At 37.0% G+C, this 26961-nt stretch overlaps 1 protein-coding gene across 1 annotated transcript in view; it reads left to right on the top strand.

Moving 5' to 3' along the window:
- AK5 (adenylate kinase 5) overlaps positions 1 to 26961 on the top strand; it is a 95183-nt gene that overhangs the window by 19114 nt on the left and 49108 nt on the right. Inside the window, exon 5 of the mRNA XM_009287269.2 lies at positions 1556 to 1747. Within this exon, the coding sequence (XP_009285544.1) occupies positions 1556 to 1747 (192 nt within the window). The remainder of the gene's footprint in view (positions 1 to 1555; positions 1748 to 26961) is intronic.

Raw genomic sequence — 26961 nt, 5'->3', positions numbered from 1 at the left:
ACACAGCCGTTCGCTCACTCCCCCCCCGCAGTGGGATGGGGGAGACAATCAGGAAAAAAAAAAAAAAATTCATGGGTTAAGATAAAGACAGTTTAATAGGACAGAAAATGCACCTCCAGCCTTCTCAGTCAGTAGAGCATGGGAAGCTGAAAAGTCCTTGACTAGTGTAAGCATTACCTAGCAACAACTGAAACATCGGTGTGTTATCAACATTGTTCTCATCCTAAATCCAAAACACAGCACTGTACCAGCTACTAGGAAGAAAATTAACTCTATCCCAGCCAAAACCAGGACACTAATATTAGTTAAAGTGTGAACTTTTTTGTTCATGTAAGTAAAGACAGCAGAAATAACTTTGTGCTTGTGTTTGAGAACAAATAAACCCTTTCTAATCTGTAATCGGATAAAAACATGCACAGTACAGTAGTGTTTGGTTTTATCTCAAATGCTTCTTACAGAGAATTCTAATATGTTTTAAAAGGCAACATTAAGCTAGCGAGAAAAAGATTTTAGGTGAGTCTTTAAAGAGAGGTAGATTTCTTTGTAACAACCAGGTAGAGGAAAGAAAATCAGATCTTATGAATATGGTTAATATACACTTGCAGCCCCATTTTTAAAATCCTGTGAATGTAGGTGTCTGAGCAACTTCTGTTTTTTCCACCACATCTACAAAATAGTGGTGACCTCTGAAGATTGCCTGTCAACATTTAGCAGCATTCCTAAGAAAGTGGGGCTATCATTGCTTCCCCCCCCTCAAGCACCAGAGGTATCTCTTCGATAACTGATAGCATGAGTAACCAAAAGGTATGAAGAACACTGAAAGCCATAAGGGCAACTTGAATTTAACTGGGAAAGAGCTAAACTTCAAAAAATTTTTTTCTCATTGCCGTAAGGCTGTACTTCCTGAACCTTAGTGCAGGGATGGGTGTGAGATAAAACAGTGCTTACCACACAGACCAAAAAGGACAGGAGAAATTAAAATCCTCAGCTGCCACACCCAACCTCTTGAAAAGTGCACTGAAGCTTGGGTGAGATTTAGAGAAACGGAGAAAGTGTTATAAGAAACTGTGGATCTTGGAACAGGTCTGTTTTCACCTGGTCCTAGGCATCAATTAGCTTCATAGTGGCTGCTGGATTTTAAATACTTAAAGGCTTTTTAGATGGAAACCATACAACCATTTTCCTGCAGAATACAAGACTTTTATATTTTCCTCTTTTTAAAGATTTTAATTTTAGCTAGGGGAACCTTCCGGTAATGCAAATGATGAACATAATCTAGCGAAGGTTTCTGGGGTGAGGTAAAAATTATTCGTTAAACTTTTTCCTTAACATTTCAGGTGAAACAAATTGACTAACCTTCACATAAGACAAAAAAGCTCCTCCTTAAGCCTGTGAATTTCTTTAAAAAAAAAACAACAGAAAATTAGTGACTTCATCAAGTTCCAACTTACGCAAATGTAGCATATCTGAGCCTCACCTAATAATGGAATTGCTGAGTCCTGTAGTGCTGGATAGTCAACTTAATCACAGACTTCTTGAATTGCTCTTTCCACAGATCTGCACCCCAGATTTGGTGGTGTTTCTGGCATGTTCCAGTCAAAGGCTAAAAGAAAGGTTACTGAAGCGTGCTGAACAGCAAGGAAGACCTGATGATAACCTGAAAGCCACTCAAAGAAGACTAATGAATTTCAAGCAGAATGCTGTTCCATTGGTTAAATATTTCCAGGAAAAAGGGCTAATCATCACAGTAAGTCCTTTAGTATATACCTCCGAAAACTTAATTGTTGTTGTGGTTATACTTGGTTTCTTAGACCTTTTCTTTTAAGATAGGCTAGATGAGTCAAATTATGTTTTAGGTATACACCATGGTTTCAGTTTGCTGAGAGAGTGTTTTCTGCAAAAAGCAGTAACAGAGCAAAATTCATGTGCACGTAGATGACATGGTAAGCACCATGTCAGTTCTTTGCTGCAGGCACAAATTGCTTCGCCAACTAGTTGCAAACCCTTTGCTCAGAAATTATTTGCATGAAAGAAGAGCTTGCTTTGAAACACTGGTTGCTATTCCAGTGCCAGCAGTTTCATCCCTTCCTTGCAAATAGTCATGTACTTTTTGGGTGGTTGTCTTGAGAGGGGAGGAAAGCAGAAAAAAAATACATTCTAACAGAAAGCATATCTTGAGTTGGATTAAATCAATACAGGTTCTTCAAGGAATAAATATATCTGGCTGTTGACTGACTCCAGTAAATAAAAAGTCCTTAGATTATCTTATCATGGGTTAAATATGCCTTACTATGTGGTCTCCTACGAGCTTTAACATTACAGATAAAGATTTTGATGACAAGAAAATTGCAATGTAAATAGACCACTTGGATATCAGTAAGAATACTGATTTCTGCAATATCTGGGGCAAGAGAAAGTATCTCTAAACACAGAACATACCAAAAGCTGCATTCATAAATAAAGCCAGAAGCACTGTATGGAAGTAGGGCTAGCAAGTACTGCTGAAGTATTTAAGTGCTTAATGATGACGAATTCAGCGAGCAGTTGACAATGGTTGAATTACAGACATGTTCTAAATTACAGACCATGTCTGGTTGTAATGCGCACAGAACTTGGTACCACATATGGTACCATGAGAGCACAGATGACCTATTTTGTTTCTTTTGATAGTCTAAATAACCTAGGTAGTTCACATTGGTATGTTCTCCTCATGGCAAACATGACTAATTCCATGTGCTGGTCAGATTCATGAAGGGCCAAAGCACCCTTAAGTGCAAAGTCATCTAATGATGTTGGTAGCCTTAATAATGCACTTCAACATCTTTCTGAATTTCAAAATGAAAATCCCAGGAAATTATTACATTGTTTTCTCCAGAGAGTATCTTTTCTGTTTGAGGATTTTGATTAACTCTGTTCGGAAGGATGAGAGGACTGGAATTCTTGGAAGTTGTTCTTCATTATTGACGAAGTGTGTATTTTGTGACATTTCTATAGCCTCTACAAGTGCTCCTCCTATAGAAAGCATACTTAGCTCTTCAGGGAAAATGTGCCTTTGTAGATAAAGCATGTGGGGCATCTGGATAGAATTCCCTTTCTGTGATGAGACCTGTAGAACAGAGGATGTTTTTCCTATTGAGGTTTTGTCTTCTACTTTTTAGCTCTGTTTCTTGAGAGTTCTAAAGGTAATTTAAAATGCAATGTTCACCTTAGATATCTCGTTTTGTTTTGAAGAAAGCAAATGTTTGTGACGGGTATGGAAATGGTAACATGGCATGTGAACATTATATTACTGTCCTCTTCAGGACAAGGAAACAGCATATGCAGAAAATACTGACTTGGCAACATGTCAAAAAAGTCTTTAATATGAAAAAAATCTGTAAGATTTGAATTTACTCCTTAACTATATGGTATCTACTCCAAGTGTGTTAATATCATTTCATAGAGATCTAGAAATTACTCTAGATTTACGTCAGTGTAGAAGTGAAGAGAATTAGACTTTGGAAGGGAGACTCTGTTGTTGACCTCTCATTAGAGCTGCTACAGTGCAGTTGCGTTTCCCTTGTTGAAAAAACAGGATGCATTAGTAAAGCCAAGCCCTGAGAGTTAGATGCGTGAGTAATTTCATGGCCAGTGGATAAAAGGATCCCTTTCTGTAGATGATAAAGAATATATATGGCAGACCTCATTTCCATAGAAGTTGCAATTCCATTGCATATGGAAGATACATTTGCAGTTGCCTAAGGCAACTAAGTTAGTGGGGGATAAATGAGAAAAAGGAGTAGCTGAGAAAGGACTAATAAAAAGAGATTAAGCATGCATACTCCAGAGCAAGTAAGCAACTGAAAATTTCTACAAAAGGGCATTTTTTAAAACCACATGACCTTGAAAGAGAGGAAACGTATGCTAAGTCCACATAGAAAACTATGTGGACTAGAGCGAGTTGTAAATTTTAAAATAGTGTTTCTAAAAAAAGGTTATTTTGTCACCATTTGTTCCTTTTCTTAGTGCTCAATTTATAGATCGGCATTATCTATAGAGTTTTGACATTCTTCTGACAATGTAATTTGTTTTCATACGTTCATTTTGTTGGAAATTCATTTGTCCAATGGGAAATCTAAGTATGTTTCTGCCAACTTCCTGTCCTGTTCCTTTAAGCAAACATCAATGGAGATAACAGATGTTTTCTTACTCCAGATGGCTTTGATCCCATTGTCTTCTTCACTGATGAACTTAAGCTTTCTTTTGGTTTTGAAAAAAAACCCCAAATCGTATAATTTTTCATAGCCTTCCATCAGTGGAAAAGACAGTTTTCCTAGAAAGCCATAGGATCCAAGAACCATTGCAGTCTTCATCACTTAGAACATAGAAAAATCTTAGAACATTATATATTGTTTATCTAGACAATAACTAAGGTGGAAGCCTTATATGTTCAACTTGCCTTTACTATTTTGTATCTGTATAAAACACATGTAATATTAACACTTCTACATACATTTGATGCACTTGTGCATGCTATGTCCCTACAGAAGGAGGAAGCAAGAAGGAAGATCGCATTTATCCTGCTGATTATAATGTTGAACCTGGAGGCACTGGAATATTATGCGGATGAGAGCAGTGTAAGAACTAGGACAGCATAAAATAGAATTACACTAACCTAATTCCTAGAGGAGTGAATCCCTGAGGCAAGGTCAGGCAAGGTCAATGTTGACCAGGAGGAAAAAAAAAGATTTACATTTTTCTTAAATCCCTACCTGCACATTGTCACTGCTACTCAAAACTCTAAATCTCAGACATTTCTTCTACCCAGCATCACGATTCTACTCAGGGAAAAGAAACAGAACCATTTGTCTTATGGAGAGTTATAATTTTAGAACCACAACTCAAATTTTAAACATCTACTTAAATATGTTGTTCTTCATCAATACACAGACCAAAAGAGAAAAGAAAAATTCACTGAAATCTAACTATATATGATTAATGAGCAGACATTTGATATAATTATAGTCTACTGTTAGACACTGTATGAGCAAGAAAATAAAAATCTAAATTCCCAAAGAATATCAGTTTTCCTGCTCCAACAGTTTTTCCATACTGTTTTAAACATATTTTGGTTAATAGAATTAAAAAACACATTATATTGGTTAGGTTACTTAGGAGTAATTCTTTCCCTTTATCTTTTTTTTTTCCCTTGATCTTTGATAATTTTATACAGTACGTAGCTTATACTTGTTTGCTGCTCTGCATGTCTTATGTTTTCAGCCTGTGCATGGTATCCCTGCTGTCAGAGTCTGATCCTGGTTTCTGTTTTCAAGGAAAGAAGTGAGGGCCCAACTACAGTACTTCTAAGAAACAGGAAGATATAACTCTGTCCTTTCTGAAAAACTCGGAATATCTAAATTTTGGATTGTTGTTCAAATTGAACAGATCTTTACACTTCATTATGATTAAGAAAGAGAATTAAATATCTGATATTTTCATGAACACACAGTCTGTGTTTAAAATTCTTTTTAGCAATCTGTCAGTAGGTCTAACAAGTCAAACCCTGACTTTTCTTAAGTCAAATTTGATTTCAGAAAATATCAAGACAATAGTAATTGATATCACAATATTGGACATGGGTATATAAATAGATGCATATGCTGGCATTTATTGTATCAGTAACGTTTTAAAAATCTTAGAACATTATATATTGTTTATCTAGACAATAACTAAGACACAAATTACCGGGGGGGAAGATGTTAGATTGAATTATGAAAGGGAGAAAATGTAAATGCCTAGATGATCTGCAAGTACTCTAATGTTTAGCAGAGGACTTCAGTTCTGAACACAGTTTAATCCATTCCTGTATCCTTCCTGCCACCTAGCAAATATTAGAATATTATTATATTTGGCCTCAGGTGCTGACATGATAATTGGTATGTCATGTGTAGACAGCCATGCCCAATAAACCAAGGCTACTGTTGAGGTGTGCTCATGAGTAGAGAACTTCAAAATAAAAGGGTCTGTGCATGCAAACTTCTAGACGGTGCTTTCTGTTCAATTAAAAATACTTAGGCATTTCATATCACTCACCTGTGAGAATCATTTTTAGGTACTTTGTTATTTTGGCTACAGTACTACAAGATATACAGTATGGTATTATTTCAGTTTCTAACACTGTTTTATAAGGGTTTCCCTTTTTTTTTTTTTAATTAGATAATAATGAAAAAGTAAGGCAAAGAAAGAAAAAAACTCTAGTCCCTATGTAACTAATGTGCTTTAATGCTTTTAATGTGGTTGCTGTCTTGAGAGCAAGCTAGCTTGCTCTGAAAAAATGTGCTGTGAGTTTCAAATAACAAAAAGTTAATCCTTCTCCCTACCCCCACCCCTGGCACCCTAGCCTAGATTAACTGTATTTTGGGAGAAAACCGGTTTGTGTTAGCTGAAGTTCTAGTCCAGCACATCTTTGTTGTCTAGTGAAAACTTGCTGTTAAAGGAGATTACTATTTAAAAGAGTTCCTTAAGAATCAGCTGAAAAATTCAACTGAAAACTGTTTTATTGTTTTGTTAATTTCAAATTACGTTTCTCTTCTGGACATTATATTGATGTTTCATCATTATTAGACCTGCTGCTATGAACTACCTAGCCCTTAAGAACCGTCAGATAGAGCTCAAGAAAATCACATTCACTGACCTTTGAATAAACTACTACAATGTAAAATCATTCTAACTAGGAATTTTTTTCATTTACATCCATCAAATGTAATTCGTCCTACTGCAGGGAAGTTTAAAGAACACACCAATACAACATGGTAAACCATAATGAACAAACTGTTGTAGCACTTGTATCATAATGTCCCTAACCCTAAGTCATAAACAAAATCTCCCACAGAAAGCAGCCTTTTTGCCTACAAGAAATGGTTTTTTTTCCGCTCAACTGACTCGGTTAAGTTGTTCTCGGTCATAGAGACGAGCTATATTCTGGAGAGAAAGGAATGAGAATTCAGAGGATAGTAGATGGTGCCCACACAGTGAAAAATACCAGTTGTACTTTTTTCACTGCTAATGCACTGAGGAAAATGCAAGAAAAAATTATGGCTACTTATTTTTATAAAATGAAGCCATTGGTAGCAATCAGCCATATTCAGTAAAGTAAAAATTTTGACCATGCTATGGTTATTGCTGTTATGTTTTTATCAGAGGAAAAAATTATCAGAGGTGAGGAAGGCAAGATAATATGCAGGATTTGTATCTCCAGATAATCTGTATTTCAGAAACTAGTGATTTGTATCAAACCAAAACTCCTTGTGGGAAGATGGTAGGATAGAGGAGAAGTTGGGTAGAAAGGAAAAGGCAATTAAACTTCAAGTCTCTACTCTGCCTTGTTCAGATGGATTTTAAATCTCTGCTATTCGCACCCCAGTGATACCCATCACCCAGCTATTGGTTATTTTGACAAGGGTGTCTAAATCTCCACTTTATCTGGACTCTAATCTGGTATAGATACTGGTATAGTCATTGGAGAGGAGATCATTGGGTTACAAAAATCTTTCAGGCACAGTTATTGAAGCTTTTCTCAGAGAGCTTAGCTGTTCTTTGTAGAACATATCCATTGGTCTAGACAGAAAAAAAAATTTACGGAGCTCATCGTCATAGCAGTGGAAGTTTCTCTTACGGGAGACAGGATTAGGTCCAGCCTGCCTTATTTATAATAATTCTATGTAAGCATAGTGCTTCAGTGTCAACCTTCTTATGTTAATAAGTCTGTGTGTATTTAAAAAAAAAAAAAAAAGACTGGCTTTAGTGAGACAAAAATGCTAAACGTTAAAAGAAGGCTCTGCACCTTACTTGAACAGCCAGGATGGGACAGCATCCTGTGGCATAAAATGCTGATTTCACTCGTATCTTCGTTGTCTCACTTGCCCTTCTAGGGAATTTATCATGCCTATGCAAAACATTAAAATGACATTCAGATTAGTCAGAGAAGTAAAGAAAACCCGGAAAAATCAGCTGAAGCTGGAAATGGATTTTGAGCACAAGTTTAGAACTTAAATAGTTGCGGGTGAGGGAAATGGCTTATATAGCTGTCTGCCCTCATTAGCATAAAACAAGCCTAATGGCTGTCAACTGTCACAGAAAAATTCCCCACGGAACTGCGTTATATAAATTTTCCTCTTGATTTGGTTAAAAAAGGGATTTTGCTGTAGCATTGCACACTGACATGAACTTTAGCTACAGGCTGTGACTTACCAATACGCTGACAAAAATAGTGGTTATAATCCATTTCTAAAGTTTCTGTGCTATCATATAGCTGTCCAACTTGAAGTTTTGGTTTGGGCTATTTGTTTATTTATTTGTTTGTTTATTTAGCTGTGAATACTGATTCCAAAGGACTTTCAATTACTCATTCCTCCTTTAATTCTGGGCCCCTCCCTGGAGAAATGTGGGTCCTGCGGTCCTTTCAGCAGCTCTCAAGGTCAATCCAGATCTTATCGATAGCAAACTGTTACGCAAAGGCATGATCTGAACCTCCACCCTGCTTCCAGGACCTGATGGCAGGCACTGCCAGGCACTTCTCCAAAACCAGAATCCAGCTCCAAGAATCTTCTCCTCAGTGGAGGAATGTGCATCTGGTTTGGCAGAACGCAGAATGACTAGCTGCTCTTGTTTTTATGGTGGCGATACTTGCTCTCATCTGTGCAGTTTTGCATTAAACAATCCTTAAAAAGAAAATTAAAAAAAACCCACACCCCCTTCCCTGAAGTAATGCTAGGAATAGAGACTGTTAGCCACCACCTCCCCCACATGCTCTCACTTCTCCGCTGCAGGCTTGGGATCTCATTTACGTGCTATCTGAAGCCTTGGATCTTGCATTTTTGGCTGCAGAGTGATACAGACTTCGCAGGAATGGTTTCACTCGAACCTAGCCTCATTTGTATCTGAGCGTAGCCTTTCTCTCCACAAGCCATAGATGTGGGTTTGAACTTGCTTTGCTTTGTAGAGGGTACTGAACTGAGATTTCCCATTGATTGGCCCAGTGCCACCAATATATTTTCAAATGCCTCTCAGTTGTTTTAAAAATACAGCAGTCATGAGCACAGTCTTGTAGGAACACATTAGATGTGCTTTTAACATGACTACTACGCTGGCTTTTCAGGGTACTTCTGGTTTCTTGGGCATGACAAAGTAGGGGTGCGAAGAGGAACCCAGATAGCTTTGAATGTCAGCTGGAGCAAAACTTCAATGTTTTAGGAACTTTTCAAATCAAACAAGGAATGTAGGCAGCCATTTGTGGGAACCGCGAGACCAGAGGTTTTGTTTGAGATTCAGGAGTCTTCCTCTGTGTCGCTGCATGGTTCCTAAATCTTTATCTGGCTCTATGAATGTAGAAAAAAAAATTTCTATACAGAGAAAATGAGATGTGGGATGGGAAATAATTACTATCGCTTTTTCATTTTTTGGTGATCCAAAGCAATGAAAAGTAAGTTGAAGCCTAGAACAGGTAACCAGATCTCTGCAGACACAGAAAGTCAGCTAGCTGTCATTGCAAATTAAGGGTCTCTGTGTCTCTCCTATGTTTGATAGCTCTTTTGCAGAAAAACTGGGGTATGAGAAAGAACCTGGAACTGTTTCCTGTGGAACTGCTGAACTAGAGAAAGTTTATGCGTGCTCTCATCACTGCTGGGTTTTACACTGTGTCTCTGCACTATTTATGTGTTACTGCTTTGTGAGATATTTTGAAGAACATACCAAAGAAGGTATATAAATGAAATTTATGTAGAAACGTGTCTAAACAAACTGTTTGTAAATATATGCACATTTTATATGGGAAAGATAGATGAGTAATTTGTGCATATGCGGAAGCATGTGCACCATACACGCTTTCCAAGCTTCAAAATATTTTCAGCCTCTGATTATATGATTTATGTCAACAAGTTAAGTATATCAGAAATACTAATGTCTGCCAGAGAATGACCAAGCTTGGAAACTTGCCGTCTGTGTATACATGCAAGCATGCAGAGAAACCTTGAGGGTGGAAATTCTTTGCTGAGGTGAATAGCATTGGTGCAACACTGTGTTCTTTTTTAACTTTGGAAGCATGGTGATTTAAATAAGTACCAGCTTTTTGAAATCTGCCCTGCCCCCTGTACCCCTAGTAGTTTGAGTGAAGAAGTAGACTTGGAAAAAAAAAAACAACTTTGACAGGACTGGCTATAGAATTAGCCATTGATGAGTGCATGGGCCAAGCTGGTTTAGGAATTCCAGAAAGAGAGAGGGAAGCTGTTTCTGACAGCCATACTATCCCAGATTTATCCGTTTCTGGCACTGTGAAAGCTGATACATGTTTAAAATTAACAGAGTTTTTTTTACAGATCTGAAGCTAAAGCTGAGATAAGTAATTAAGCCAAGTTATCATGCAGAGAAATGAACTGTAAGAGATATTTAAAATATGCCCTACATATTCTTCAAGTTATTTTAAACAGTTCATCTTAAGATAATTAAGCTGTCTCCTTTAGGTGAATATTAGCTTCTAATTTCCTTTTTGTAGTTAAAGTGAGGCTTAAAGAAGATTAATTTTTCTTATTTAGAGGAAACTTATATTAAGAAACCAGTGTGGAAAAAATACCTAGTCTCTGGGAAGTCCTTTTGTATTGAATCAGGAATACTTGACATCCATAAGCAAACTTTGCTATCCTAAACCACACCTGATTTTGTGAACATCCAGCAGAAGAACCGAAACTGCATTTCAGCCATGCTTTGCTGTAGACGTTAAAATACCACTTTCTTACCAAAAGTTCCATTAGTGATTTCCAGCTCTGATTACCACTGGTGGATCTTCCCTGTGAAAAGTTTATAGTCAGTGACTTCCTGATTTTATGGCAAAACCATTTTGCTGCCATTTGATGGAAAAATTTTGGATATGAACTCATGCAAGTTGCTACATCAGTAGAATCAGGATGGTCTTTCAGCTCTCACTCTCACAGTCCTATTAAAATGTTACTAATCTGGTGGCTTGTGCCCTACAATTCTAGTATTTAATTAACATCCTTATTTCCTGCATCTTAAGTTGGTATCATTAGCTATTGTTAAATATTTCTATTTCCTTATGCACATGGCAACTGAATGTTTGTTCTGATATCAACCATACTCAACTTTGATTCAAATGGGTGAAATGAGACTGAGTGGACTGGCCTCTAGTCATGCAATCTAGTATCATCCTGTAATTATTCGAGTATTTGCTCCTGTTCCTCCTTTCCTGTAGATGTACTGCATGAAAGAGAGGGGAGACATAAAAGATTAAACTTTCTTATTTTTTAATGCATCATAAAGATAAATTTATTCACATTTGTGAACGCTCAGGTATTGTAATGACGGAAGCCATTTAAGTGTCAAAATGGAGAAGAGCTGCTCAGACTGTCAGCAGAAAGTCTGATGCTGTTAATCTTCTGGACCTGTTCTGGCATTTTTCTCTAGCGTTCTGGAGTCTTATTTCAGCATTTAGGCTCAACAAGACAGGTTTAGATGCAGCTACAGAGTTGGTGGAGAACTGAGAAAGCTGAAGAGTTGCTCATCCGTTATATGACTCAGGGAACACACCACACTAGACAGTACTAAAGTGAGAACTATAGCCTTCCCCTAGTACATCTTCCCCTTTGCAGAATATCCTTTTGAATGTTTCTGATAGCTCTTTGGAGGATTTTTTTTCTAATACAGCTGAAGAATATCTAACAAACAGTGCTTTGAAGAACTGTATGAAATACTTCAGAATTAGGAAACACCGCTATTATGATAACTCAGCACTTCACTGAGGTAATACATCCTTGCTTCTTAAATTCACTGACACTTACACATTGGGTAGCCACTAATATGGCTATTTTGTTCCTTGTAACTGTGGTACATCATTTAGTGTTAGCACAAACAGCTCTGCACAGCATTGCCTTGTATCATGTAGACATAACCTAAAATTCTTGGCAAAGACTCTCTTGTGAATCCTCTGCAGTTTGTCTTTGCTATAACTAAGCATGTTTTCTTTATCCTCTTGCACAGTCATCATCCTTCCTACTCCCAGAGTTAACATTTGTACCTTTCCATCTGATACAGGACTGCAGTTTGTTTCATTAATGACCAGTGAATATAACTATCTGTTCACTTTGTTGTCACCATATCACGTTCTGCAATTCAGTAGTCTACTTAAATAATAAAATGGGAAAAGAAGCCTCACAAGACGTGACTATAACACTGCAATCACAATTATCATTGCAATTTTCTGTGAAGGAAGCACTGTTGTCACCGTTCTCAATGGTTAATCTCTTTTTATGCCAACAACATGGTCATTCATGCCAGCCACAGTATAGCAAATAGAGGACTTAATGTGTAAAATGTGGCATCTTTTCACTGTAACCTGCTATGATCAGTTATTTATCTATCTAGGATTGTTCATATGTACGTTACCCCTTGATCCATTTTGTTAAAAATATAATTGCTAAAATTATGTTGGTTTTAGGCAAATCTTCACATTTTTTCATTATGTCCTCCACTAGATTTCTCCTCCCGACTTTAACCAGAATGTCAAATTGAAGCTTCACATTCACATTTTCAATACCAGTACTTCAAAATTCTCTGCTCTGTCTAGCATGGCAAGTCTTGTATTTTCTTGCATTCTATCATCCATTGTGTTTTGGTAATAATATAGTTTTTGTAATGCTGAGGTCATCTCCCTCTCCTACCGCTGCAAGATGCCAATTAGGCAATTTAAAAATATACCTTTCACTAGTTTCCTACTGTGTCCTGCCTTCTGTGCTTTTTTGGTGTGCTCTATGGAAAAGAACAGACTTCTGTATAAATGCAGAGTCCTTACTACAAGGGAACCTAGAATGTGGGCAATACAGTTTTTAGTCAAGCGCTTATTAAATTTATCAGTCCTTAATACACCGAAAAAAAATCCAGTAATCCTCTTTGTATCTGCACCTTATTGCAAGAATTTCACTGTATAGATTCTACATAATATAGATCCACATAAAGCCAAGGCAGTTCATTTCTGTTTCTTTTACAAGAACATTATCTCTGCTGTCCTTCGGGCTATGTATGTTGCCTCAGTCTGCTGTAATGGCCGTTAAAGGTATTGTGGGTACTTTAGCTTTCATCTCTGACCCTGTTCATGGGGCGCGAGACACAAACGAGCTCAATTCCAGTACTGTGAACAGAAGCTTTTCTTCATTTGTGCAATTCATGGTCTCTCATCTCTTGAACTTTAGAAAGAGGGTCAGGAGCCATGTGAATTCTGAAATGAGTTTGGTTTTAAGAACTATTTATTGTATCCTTGAACTACAGCCAGGAGACCACTCCTCAGAAAAATCACTAAATTTAATAGGGTGAGTGTAATACAGAGTAAGTTAAACAGGCCTGCTTATTCTCTCATAGGTTAGGTTAGGACCTGATAACAGAAACCATGTCAGCGTTTCTTGGAAAGATGTCTCTACTAAAACCCTTAGCTTAACAACCAGTTATGTTAGAGAGAACTTTCAATAGAATTTATTCGATAGCTTCTTGTTAAGGCTGCACAACAATTTGTTATAACCCCATTCTGATAACATACCTTGCAAATATTAATTGTTCTTTAAGTTAAAGGTTACAGTTGCTCTTTTTACATTGAGCAAAGTTCAAATGAAATTGCAAAATTCCTTTTTTCCCCATGAATTGCACAAGCATGGTGAACTTTGCTGATTTAAAAAAAAAAAAAAAGTGGCCTGAAAAAAGATTTACTAGAAAATGACTGACATTTGAGGCATGAAACAAGACCTAAATCTAATCTTTTTCGAGTGCACGATTTAGCTTGAGGATGAAAAAGGACAAATAAAAAAGTCTTCAGCAAAGATAGAAGCTTGCGATAATTTATTCACTGGAGTAAGGATGGGACATAAGTATGTAGAGAGAGTCACTCTCTACCTCAGTGACTATGTATTTACAAAAGTTGTACAGCTCTGAGAGAAGGGTATGTAGGAAACCTTTTGCAGATTAAATCACAGGCAAGTACCCAGGATCTTCATTATATGAAGTAAGAGAGTGTTGAGTTCACATCAGGGAATCAGTTAAAAATTAGCTGGTGTGCAAAATCAATTGCTTGCAGAGCCAGCATGTATAAATGGGCTCTCTGTAGACTCTCGCTTTCCACACTGGAGGAAGGAGGAACTCAACAACATCCTAAGACCCAATGGAGGGCTTTTAATGGAAATGGGATCTAGTTTGTTCAGTGAAGACTGGTCTACTTGAACTTTTGTTTGATGGGGTATTTGTATTTAGTCAGTTCCCCTACTCCCTTAGCATAATTTTTAATACAGAGTAAGCTTTACAAATAATTAGGATCTGCCTCTAAATTATTTTTCTTCTTTTACAGGATAGACTACTCTCAAAACCAATAGAATCAAATAAGAGATTACAGTTCTCTGGAAGTTCAGACAGTGACTTCCAAAAGTTTCTGGGAGCTAGAACACTATAGTCCAAGCTAAAGGAAATTTTCCTTTCCTCCTTAGCAATAATGACTGTAAGGAATGCAGTCATTGTTTCAACTTAAGATTTTGAAAATTGGTTTTAAGAACTAGCGTATCTGAACTGTCTTGAAAACTGCAAATCTTGTCTTTGTTCTATAAATTGTCACAAGTCCACTTTTAGAGTGAGTCTGAGTATACTTCCTGCTTAACATTTATCATGCCCATTAGAGAAGACTGTGTCCCTTAGAATGAAAAAAATAATTTACCTTTGATATAATACTCAATCAGAGTTAGAAGAGGTAATAAGATTTATGATATGCAAAAGGAGGAAACTGGAATTGTATTAATGATTATTAATTAGGATATGCTTGGTGAGACCCACCAACTGAATTTGACTATCTGCACAGTGCAATGCCATATATTGTAGCACTTAAAAATGGGACAGGTAGCCAAAGAATGCCAGAAAACTGAGTTAACGTAACAGGTTCAGGCTTAAGATCATCCGAAATTATTTTTTGTTTAAAAAGATTTTTACTGTCAGACTATCCAAGTCATCTTATTCAGAATTAAAACAAAAAAGTTATAGAAAGAGAAAGGAATATTTAAAATACTTTGTTTTCTATCTCACTACAGCTTAAACCACGTGAAAGTTGAGTGGGAACCTAAAATTCCCCCCAATTCCTTTTGTAAGCAAAAAAAATTAGGATGTATTCACACTGTCTTTTTTTCCACTTTAAGTAATTTCACTGCAAAGGTAAAGAAATCTTCATTTTCTTGAATGTCTTTTGTTTAATCAGAATCTTAAACAGAAAAAAATGCAGTAAAAGATATCTTTAAGCCTAGTATGAAATGAATTGAAACTAAACATCACAAAACTTAGTAATAAACTTGTTCTACCCTTATAAATTGCATCTTAACACTTCTTTCATTTACTGACTATATTAAAGACTAAATTGCTTATACCCATTCACATTGCAACTTTTCAGAGTATTTTGACCAATATGAACTATAGATAATTTTAGAATTTGTCATATATATCTCATTTGTTATATTTGTGTGTCTTAAAAGTATGCAAGAATACCTGTTTGCAGTTTGAGTTGCTTTTAACAGTGCTTCCATAAGCTTATACTGAAGTCATTTAATGTAACATAAACATGCATTAATTCTTAGTCATAATTGAATAGCTGTTCCTTAACTCTTTAGAAGCAGAAAATACAATCAAATCAATGTTTTCTCCTAAAGCCCATCCTGAATCCAAACCAAACCTGTTTTCCAGGGTCCATAAGCATGTCAGAGCCTATGCCATTCACTGTCTGGATAACATGAATGATTATAATAATAATTTTATCAATAGTAAAATTTTAATAATAAAAGAAAGGCAAACATAAACATTCATTATATTAAGGTAAATAAACAATGGATAATTGTTAAATGTTCTAAATAGCTATTATTTCTAGTCACTGTTTGAGTTCTAGTCAGTACTACAACACTGGTGAAGGCTGAAAGAAAGAGGTACACCTTTCGTACACTTTGAGCTGACATATTGCAAAAGCAGACACTTTGAAAACACTTAGTTTTGTAATTCGCTGCCCGTGTTTTGCCAGAATCCCAGTAGAAATTAATATCACTGTATAGCTGCAAGATTGAGATTATTCTGCTAAAATAATCAAGGGCTGAAACAGTCAGAAAAAGACCCGTACTAGCACTAGGCAGCAAATGGAAAGGTAGAAGCTTCACAGATATTTGTCTGCCGTTTCGCAAGATGACACTGAAAACAACCATAGTGTGAGAAACACCGTGGTTGTAGTCTCATCCAACAGAAAAATATAGCAATGGTGAAGGAGCTGTAGTGATGGAGAATACTAGCCAGAAGCTACTTTAATACAGAGAAAACCCTCAGTTTAAGAAATAATTACTGTTTAGTAAGTGTAAGGTAGTGGATTCTCCTGTAGTATATCAAAAGTTCTAATTTTCTGTGTAAATTGAAGCAATGGTCAGTTATAGCAGTTTTTATAGATAATGTTGTATAAATACTCAACATAGGTTGTTTGGCTTGCTTTTGCAAGAAATTATTGATATCTCAACAATGTATTAATACCATGGTGTTAGACCTCAAGTGTTAGCGTTTCAGGTATGCTGTACTTCCCTTATCTCAAACGAGCAGGTAGTGGACAGCCAAAGGTAGAGTTATGAAGTTAGATTAAAAGAAAGATTGTGGAGGCTTCATTTTGATCCTTCTTGGGTTTTTTTTTTCATCTTTCTCCTGCAACACATACATTATTGTCGCATTACATGCATTTCTTGATAATATCCCTGTGCCTTCTCAGACTTCATTTCCCTAGTCAGGGTAAGTGAGCTGCTCTGGTTTTCTCATTTGTACTTTCTACTTCCTTGATCAATATAGTGGCCATTTTCTGTACTACTTGTTGACAACACATCCCTTGGACATTTCTCATGCTTTTTTTTTAATAAACCCATTGTATTATTTAGTGCTTCCCTAAAATTATGTTTCATTTAATAGCCTCTGGGCAGAAATATTGTCAAAAGCTTTTGAAAAGTTAAATAAATTATGTCAATCAGTTCCACTTCATCCACTTTTTTGTTATGATATTTAAAAAATGCTTTCAGCCTACATAATCACGTGGGATTTTGTCCTACATTTGTTTCCAAAAAATACATGCTAGATGCAAGAATGTCATATTCCGTGATGACTAAAGCAATAGTTTCTGTCAGTATGTCCTTAGCTTGCCAGCTTTCATTTATAATAGTCTCCTTTGTTCTCTGAAACAACATGCTCCAATAATTTAGACAGCTAAACAGAACTTTCTGGTACAGAAATTAAAATAGCAGTGCACTCACTTCTTGCTGCAGGAAACAAATTCATGTCCTTCCTGAGACAGTGCAATTGGAAGTTGGTTTTATGAGCCCATCCTGAACTCAAACTGACATTTGCTGAATATTATCCTAAGTTTGGTATGAGTTATCCTTCTAATGATAAAAAATTTATTTCGTCGAATTTTAGCACTCTTCAGCTTGAGATAACCAAGGGAGGGCTTATTATCAAGGATTCCAATGCCATTTACGAAGTTTATTAATATAGAGACCACCACTGGAAACACTGCTTATCCGGGGTCAGAATTTATGTAAATACACAGGAACTGTTTAGCTGGGAAGTAAAATTTATTTTTGTCTTCCAAGGAAAATAGAAAAGCTAATAATTTTCAAATGTTCTAGTTCTTATAGTCTGAAATTCCACTTCGAATAACTACACCTATTGCAGATGAAACGATCTATATTGCTAAGGTCTTGGACACTTACAAATGTCAAATTATTTCTGGAATTAAATGCAGATTTTGCATATGAAAACCCCACAGCAGCTACTGTTTAAGCCTATGGTATACCCTATGCTTGTTCTTGCATCTGAGTCATTAGTTCTCGTGCTTTATTAACTAGTTAAATTTGCAGTTGAAATTAACACATGACTTTTCTTGTTAGCTTTCAGTAGGTAGCATTCTTCCTTAGAAAACTGTGATGATACATAGGCAAAAATCATATTTTTGGTAATAGTTGTTGTGACATCATCTAATGGTAAAAGACCAACCTACAATACTTTCAGAATCTCTGCCACAAAAGCCAACAGGAGAAATGCTATTGATCTTGAAATATTTGGTGTATTTGGCAGCAGTATCAATGCTTTTCATTGAAGCGAAGTGCAAACCATCACTGGAAGAAAATAGTATTTATAGGAAGAAATGTCTTTTGTTTCTGAGTTTTTCTAAAATTTGTTTTAGTTGCCTTATTTGAATTACAGTTGTTGCTTGTACGGACCTTTTCTGGGAAACCAGTGTTGCTATATATTTATTTGGGGTGCCTGTCTGCGATCTGTACGTGCTGTGGGAGCTGATGCTAGAAAATGATTTTGTTTTGTTTCAAACAAAAGGGACAGTGACACGGGAGGTCTGGGAGCGCTACAGGCAGGGGAGAACATACATTTTTTAAACTTCATTCAGGAGAAATCTCTCTACACACAAACATATTGGTTAATGCCTTGTAGCTTCAGGGCTCATTCCCTCTGAGAAGTACTGTTGCACTCAATATTAAAAATTAAAGGTATCGAGGAAAGCATTTATTTGAACATATTAGTAATCGGAGCTGTTTCACTGAACTGGGTGCTCTGGGAATGGGAACATTCCAGTACTCGTCTCATGTGGTACTGGAGGAAATAGGGAAATTACGCTGTAGCAACTGATCCTTAACTGGTTTATTCCCAATGAGTCTCTTGGTTTATATGAAATAGGGTGAGCTCCCAGGAACTTCTGAATAACGAGGTCACATCCAAGCCCCATCAGAAGTCTTCCTAGATAAAGATGGAAGAAAAACTACTGGAGGACGGGCATTATTGCTGTTGAATGAAAAAACAAAGCCATTTGAGGAAGACTTGGGTGATTCTAGATCTTCCTGTAATGTCACCGAGCTGTATATAGCAAACTGACAACTACAGCTGTTAATTGACTGAGCTTCATGCAACTTGTTTGTACTGCTCTGCCCTTTGTCTAGGTTTCAAAATACTGAATTTTACATTAATGCTTCATAATTTGCAGCATCACTGTGAGCTCCAGTAATGTAAGAGGAAAGAAAAGATATTGCAAGCTAAGACACACAGGGCTGTTAAAGCTGTATGAGATTTGGACAACATCCAATCATACCTGACTCTCTAATCAATAAAATCTTTTCCCTTCCTTTAGGGTTAGGTGCATTAAAGTAAAAATCAAACAATTTGTTCTAGACCCAGTGGAGGTGAGAGTAAGATGATCTCTCCCTCAGGCTGAATGTTTTCCTGGGTTCTACAGGAACAGAGTAACAAATAAATCATGGAGCATCTCCTCAGACTGTAATTCAGTTTTCCGTTCAAGCTCTTCAGTAGTGATCTGTCTTGATGCTTGACACCACTGTTCTGTTTCTTTGTAATACCATTTACCTCTTTAAAGGCAATTTCCTTTAAAAAGTAAACACATAGTGAAAATTACTCCCAACAGTGGAATGCATATTTTTTAAAATAAGAAAAAGTGCTTTCAAGGTAGAAAAGGTCTCTATATGTGCATGTGCTAAAGCATCTCTGTTTTTAATTAATCTTCAAAAATAATTAATATAGTTGACTTTGCTATAGAAGCTGCTGGACAGATGTAAGACATGTCAAGGTGCAAGTTTTCAATCATTTGCAAAGTGAATATGCATAGAGAGTTTATATGTAGAAATGCTGACTGTATTTATAGCTTGAAAAGTTACTTCTAGAAGTCGACAAGTCAGATAACCCAGAACAAACACACGCAAATCATGTCCCTTAAATAACGCTTATGCTGCCTAATTCAATTCTTATTCCTGATGACAACTTCAGAGAGAAATGGAACATTTATTGTAGGGGACACAGTGTAGAGAAATGGCTGAAACATTTTGAATTGTTTATTACTGACTATATTAAACTGACTTCAGCTTTAAAAAGTTAAAGAGATACAAATACAGTGGAGGACAATGCCTACTGGAAGCTCAGAGCCCCTCTGAGGAAATGGAAAACATGATGCAAAAATGATTTCAGAAATAAAACAGCAATATATTTGCTTTCTACATAACAGTTACCAGTCATCCAGATGAATATCCTTACTGGGAAAAAAATTAACCAGCCAGTGCTCTTAAGTATCTGCTCAGACAGAAAGGCTTTGCATCTTAGTGTTATGAAAAGTATGTATGTTCCAAAACCGCTCTGTGGCACCACTCTCTGCCTCCGCCAACTTCCCTACCAAACGAGTAATTGCTTTCCCCCAGTTCATTAATTTTCTACCTACCGTGCCACCAAATTATCGATTTCTCCTCTCACCGCCAGTCAAATCTAGCTCTCCTTCAATTTGCCCATTTTCTGCTCTACAAGGGCCCATAACCAAGGGCCCATAATTGCATGGTGTCTTTCCCATCAACTCTCGCCACCACATTGCCTGAGGCACTCATTTTTATGGCTGAAGACTGATATAAGTCAGGGTGTTGCTCAACATGATCACAGCATAAAGGTAGGACTTCTCCCTCTTTTTGCCTATCAAAAGCTATTACTCCACATAAACCTACAAAGACAGGCTATTACTTCTGCTTACTGTTAATTGTTTCTTCAGATAAGACATACCATTTACTTGGTGTCATACTGTTCCATATTACAAGTATGGATGCTGGCTTAACAGGGTTTTACCGCGAAGGGCATTAAACTGTCAGAACATCTCCACACTTGTGTGCCATGGCACTAAGTTCTTGAGTTTAGCATGAAATAATGGAAAATCACTTTAAGAGCAAAAAAACCCGAAGCCTCTCTTTTGTAGTAATTGCCTTGTTTATGTACTACCAAATTAGTAGAAAAGGGAGATGATTATCAATCGAACTACAAGTGTCCCAAGTTATCCTCTTTTGTACTAATGTGGGAATGGGCCAGAATCTGACATAATTTTTGCATTTCATATCAGCTATAACAAAATCCCTAAATCTATTCAGGGTCCATCTCTTTGTTTCTAGAGGAGCAGAGCAGGTGTGATCTTTCTGTGTGCCTGGGTGTGCGTGTTTGTATTTTCACATTTTGTGGTATAACGCAGTTAAATTAGCTGATAGTGTCTGTTGTAACTGTGTATTTACTCTTTTTGAGGGTCATTTCACTTCTCACTAATGGTATTGGAAGATGTTATTTGAATTCGATGGTTTAATTTTAATTTTTTCTTACCATACTAGATTCTGTCTATTCACCTAATGTGTTCACAAATTACATAGTTAGTGGCTTCAAATTGCACCTATTTTGAGTAAATTAGTTTGGGATATACAAAAGCTAGCAGCAGCCCCACAGAACTGTCAGCTCCACTCAGGGCTGGTGAACGTTCGCCCTCATGCTTGTTTACAAGTAGCACTCGTAGCAAATAGGCACTCGGATGACAAGTGGAACTTGAGAAACTCTAATGATAGAAGTATGGGGACTCTGCAATGATTTATGAATCCTCTGTGGAACTCCTGTGGTAAAAAATAAGGTGTTAGCACTTTATTTTAGATAACCGAGAGTATTCCGTAGGATTTTAATAATGGTGATAAAATCTCCAGTGCAGTTTCTTTTCTAAATTCTGATAGCAATTTATGACCTCTGCTAATTGCATATTTTTTATAAATCACTGGTGAGCTCTAGTGTAATTTCAGTTGTAGTTTTTCTTCTGTACATGATACAATATCATATAAAAAATTAATCTGAGATTTCAGAGTATTTGATATAAAAGATAGAGAATACTAGAACTAGAGAATGGATTACAGAGAAATATCTCACCCCTATGTCCCCTCCCCCCCATTTTGTGGTGTTCTGGAGGTTTTTTTGTGGTTTTTTTTTAAACGAGTATCATTAAAAGTACTTTATAATAGGGAAATGTTCCCGGAGCTCCCAGTCTGCACATTCCAGCTTCATTCCTCAGTTCCTCTGCTTATTATTTTTCATATACAGGGCTTCAACTCTTTTTTCCTGTCCTCCCTTCCCAATGGTTATTATCTTATTTTACATATTTTTTCTCACATATTTCTTTACCATTTTCCCATGTTGCTGATTTTTTTTTCTTTTGCTTTTCCCACAGTTCTCTAGAAGTAACTGCACAAGTCAATTAGCTTGTAATTATTATGAGAAGCAAACTAGGGATGGAACAACAATACTAAAGGGATTTGTGTGTGGGTGTCCAAAAATCATAAAGCAGCACCTATACCCTCGAGCGTGTGTCTCACTTCACCTTTTAGTATTACCAGGGGTAAAATAAAACTAGTTCTTACTTGTTTTCACTCCTTCAGGAGCAAACCCCTGCCTAAACCAGCCTGAATAAAAATAATGAGTTCTTCTTGTCACAGTTGTAGCCACTGCCACCTGAAAATCATTGTAACTTGCTCAGTCTTATGAATCTCTGTGTTACTAGCTAAAGGATTGTCAACTTTTCAACCAAAAAATACCAACACTTCAAGGACAGTGGTACAATCTGACTTCTAAACTAGATATGTCTTTTAAAAGCATGGGATAACTGTGATACAAGAAGCCATGTTCTCTTTTTTGTGGCTTACCCTGCGGTTTTGAGGGTTTTTTTTTATTTAAAAATAAATTATTCCTTCGCTGCAAGTGAAAATATATGAATGATTTGTCCTCTTCCTAAACAATGATTGTATTTCACTTCCATGTATAGCTGGTTAATGGATTATAAAGCCAGAAGTGTCAGCTATGGCTATGTAGAGCAATTTTTAGACTGCAGACTTTCCCGAATTAATTCCTATTTGAATGTTTTACTATTCTTCTTTTTCGGAACAACCTTTAAAATTTTCAAATCATGGGGAATCCATTGCCAATTATGATTAATTAAGCAGTAAAGAAACAAAGTAAATTGTTTCGATTCTGAATTTGTCTCACTTGCTCTTCATCCTTGCATCTTACAATTTTGTCTGCTGGATATAACAACAACTTCTAAAATTTCTCTTTCCCATGGAAAGGTATAGGAAACAGATTAATTTTTCAGCCTTCTCTGGTCTCAGCCCTAATTCTTCCCTTATTGTACATGGTAGTCAAGTAATCATTCTCATAGCCCATCTGGAAGTCCCTCCAGTTTATCAGCTGTGGATACCAGCACCGCACTGAGCATCCAGGAGCTATCACCCCTGTGCCAAACACCACGATATTATGTTATCATTTGGCTTACAATCAGCATTCCTGTTCATACATGTAATTAGACCCTCTGACTAAGCAGCGCAACCCAACTCCTGTTCACTTAATTGTTCACTATAAATCTGCCTTCAGAAGTTGCTGTGAGAAAAAAAATCCCCTATCCTATTTATATGACTGGAGGTCTGGTGGCCTATTTTCCACAGCCAAAGATCAGTCAAACACCACAGAAAGGTCCGTACCTGATGATGTGACTTAAAAGAACAACTCAAAGCAACTCTGTTGGCTTTTTTTCCTGACCAGCATTGACTGCAGTGGTCAGAGGCTCAGCACTCTGTACTCGCTCCTGCTCTTGAAGACCAGCGACAAATAATTTCCTACTGAGGCAAGACCAAGAGGTCAAAAGAGCACATATGAATACCATCTTGCTTGCAGCAAGTGGGTCTGATAATTAGATCACCTGTACCTTTAAATGTACAATATTTTGGGCATTTCTTCAAGTGACATAGTATATGTTTCAATGACTGAGAAAACACTCGGACATCTATGAATTGCAGTTATTGTTGGAGTCTTTGCCTGCAAAGAAAGCAAACAGAGCATTCATCATCCAATTCCTGTAATCCTATTTGATTTTGAGGTGGATGGGAATATTGCCATACAGCAATTAGCCCAATGTTGTTATTTTAATTTGGACATGGCTTATTTTCTTTTCATTGACATCCATCATGTTCTAAAATAGAGGATATTTTCATCTACTGTTGCAAAAGCTGTTTAACTACACCTGTTTGCTTGGGGGAGTTTTATGCTTTCTCCATTTCTAACTTTATTTCAAAGTGCCCACACAAGAATTCCCTGCGAGTCTGCTGCAACCAGATTTCTTTCTAGTTTTCCTGTACTCCAATCTGAAAGGCTATTGTGATCTCCCCCTATTTTGGGGCTGTCATTTTGGATAAACCACCTGCAAAGACCAGCAGTGTCATTGGGGGTGAATCAGTCCGTAGGGGGCAGCGCCAGGCTGAATGACTTCACCCTCACCCAAAATTCTAGTTAACTGCAGTTTCCTTGGCACTTGCCCCCCGATAGATGTGAGGAAAGAGCTGTGCACTTTTTTCTTTCACTCAATACGTGGTATTACCAAACCTCCATTTATCATCATTGACCAGTGAGATTCGCAATGTTCAACAACTCAGACAATTTTTCTGTGAAGCTCCTTCTGTTGGCTAGGATTTGTTGGGTGCTTATTTAGAAACGCTAATCATTTTCTCTCTGGGAGCAGCAAGTACAACCTGCTTTCCCTAGAACAATTATTTACAATGCAGAAGATCTAGAAAATATTTTCCATCATTTTTATATATAACACTATGCCAGCATCAAATCCTCCAGTTCAACAATGTTCACGTGAAACTGGGATAAACTTTCCAGAAAATTCATCATTATGCCATCATCATTTATTGGGGGGAAAAAAAAATCTATATATACTGAGGTACATGACTTCTACTAGTCATTTCTTTACTAAATCATGATGTCAGAGCAAAGCAAAACTATCTGAAACTCAACTAAAAGGAAATCTCGGAGACTTCAGAGATCTTTCTTGTTCCTGCTTTAATCCTTGGGATGCGTTTCCCCGAACCAGGTGGGAGCAGAACAGCGTGTGGTGTAACTACAGTGTGTGGGTTTGGTAAATTCACATCCTCCCAAATGATGCTGTATTACCTCTTCCTCCCACAGAAACGCCATTATTGAACTGACTGAGGAGAGAGAAGGTAGAAAAAGCCTCTCATACTTTTCCTTCATCACAGGGAGATAAATCTTGAAAGCAGGACCACTCATAGAAGTGATGTGGAGATTGCTGCCCCACAGCTTCCACACGTATGTGTTGGGCAGGGGAGGGACTTTACTAGATTCTTACCAAGCATAGCCCCCAAATGTATTTCAGAAAGGTTTGTGAAACCTTTCTTGGCTCAAAGATTTAGGCTGATTTCTTAAAGAAATGTGATTCTCTTGTCCTCTGAAGTCCTCCCTCATCTTCTTCTGCCCCAACAAAACAGAGATAGTGAAGTACAAAAACCCCGTTAGTGCCTCATTGAGGGAAACACCGTAGCGTCAGTTCAGACCTCAAACCCCACTGACCTCACAGGGAAGAGATACTTTGCTTCTTCCTGCATCGCTGGTAAAGACTGTATCAAGTCAGTAACAATACAGTTAATGTGTCTTGTGTATTGCAAACGCTTTCAGTGGCATGTTTAATAAAATTAGATTTCTGTAAAACACAGGCCTTGACTATAATTAAACTGAGCCATCCATAAAGATACCGGTAGATAATTTAGTTGCAGAGAGCTATGTTTTGAAGCAAGTAGGGATTTGTTTTCAGTAGCGAAAGCAACCTATTGATTTAGACATGTTCTGCTAAAAATATGAGTTTTACTGCTATTTGTTCTTTGTGAATAGGGTTGTTTGAGTACCTTTTATGTTTTATTCAAGCCTCCAATAATTATCAAAGGATTTCCTTTTAAAATGTTTAGCAATTCAATGAAGTACAGAACTCACATGGTTACTTAGTTTCTTTCAAAAATATTTTCTCTGTGAAAGCTACCTTGCCTTCCTGTGGCTCAGGGTATTACAATTCTTATTTTGTGAGGGGAAAACTAAGTCTATGTACAAGCTTCAAATAATTGGTTTTCTTTTGGTGACAATATAGGCTTTTATTACAAAGCCCAGATTTTTCAGAGTACTGAAGCACAGCTGGTGTTCTTTGAATGGGGGAAGTTGATGTTTCAAATTCTTGGAACCTTCAGAACGTTTTGAGATCGATCATGTGTTTTTTCATGGTAAACTGGATTATTCAGAGGAGTGCTACTAATGAGAAAACAAGCCTGTCATCTCTCCAAGCGTGGTGTAACCTACACAGTAATGATCAGACACAACCTGATTACAAGTTACTGGTTTTATGTGGACACATACCCACAAACATCATATTATATGATATGTCTTCCCTAGCATATCTAATGAAACGCGTACGTTTTTTGCTGAGAAGTGACAGAAGAAAAGCATATCCCCACACTTCCTGGGAGACAGACCAGTGCAGAAAAATTCACGGAGGTCAATGCTCTTTTCTTATCAACAAGGAAATTCCAAAGCTGCTCTTTGTGCGTGGATAATAAATTGCCCAACAGCTTCATTTAAGACCGGTTCTTCCACAAGCCTCAGTTTTGACACAAGTTAAGATGTAAGCCTTCTAATAGGTAAACACAAACAAATTTCTGCTTTATAAATAAAAAATAATGCTTTGAGTTTCAATTAACACTGAATGGCAAAAGAACTCCTCAAGAACAGATAAATGTCTGCCCAGACAGACGGACAACGGTGCTGCATCACAGGATGAACTTCTGAGTGGTCCTCAGGGTCAGAGCCAGAAACTCCATTTCAAGAGCCAGTCAGAAAACTCCATGTATTGACAATTATAGTAGGCTCATTTATGATGGAAATGAATTCTAGGGCTGAGCTAAGCACAAAGCTGAATATCGAGACCTTAAAGATTTAAATCGGGACTAATACCAATTAAGATTTGAGCACTTGGACAGGTGTTGAGAGTTAAGCTTGTTGGCAGCAAACTTTCTACAATGGTTGCCTCTCTCTAGTGTACTCTGGCCTCCCACAAGCTTCCATTTTCTTTTGTTCACACAGACCCAGTTTGTAGACTCATTCTGTCTCTTCAATGTTCTTTCCCTATTTTTGAACTATTTCTGACATCTGCCACTCTAAATAATTATTCTTGGGCTGATATTTGCCTCTGAGTTT

Source organism: Aptenodytes forsteri, unplaced genomic scaffold (assembly GCF_000699145.1).
Source record: "Aptenodytes forsteri isolate BGI_AS27 unplaced genomic scaffold, ASM69914v1 Scaffold119, whole genome shotgun sequence".
NCBI classification, from domain to species: Eukaryota; Metazoa; Chordata; class Aves; order Sphenisciformes; family Spheniscidae; genus Aptenodytes; species Aptenodytes forsteri.
This window is presented reverse-complemented; position numbering and strand designations above follow the sequence as displayed.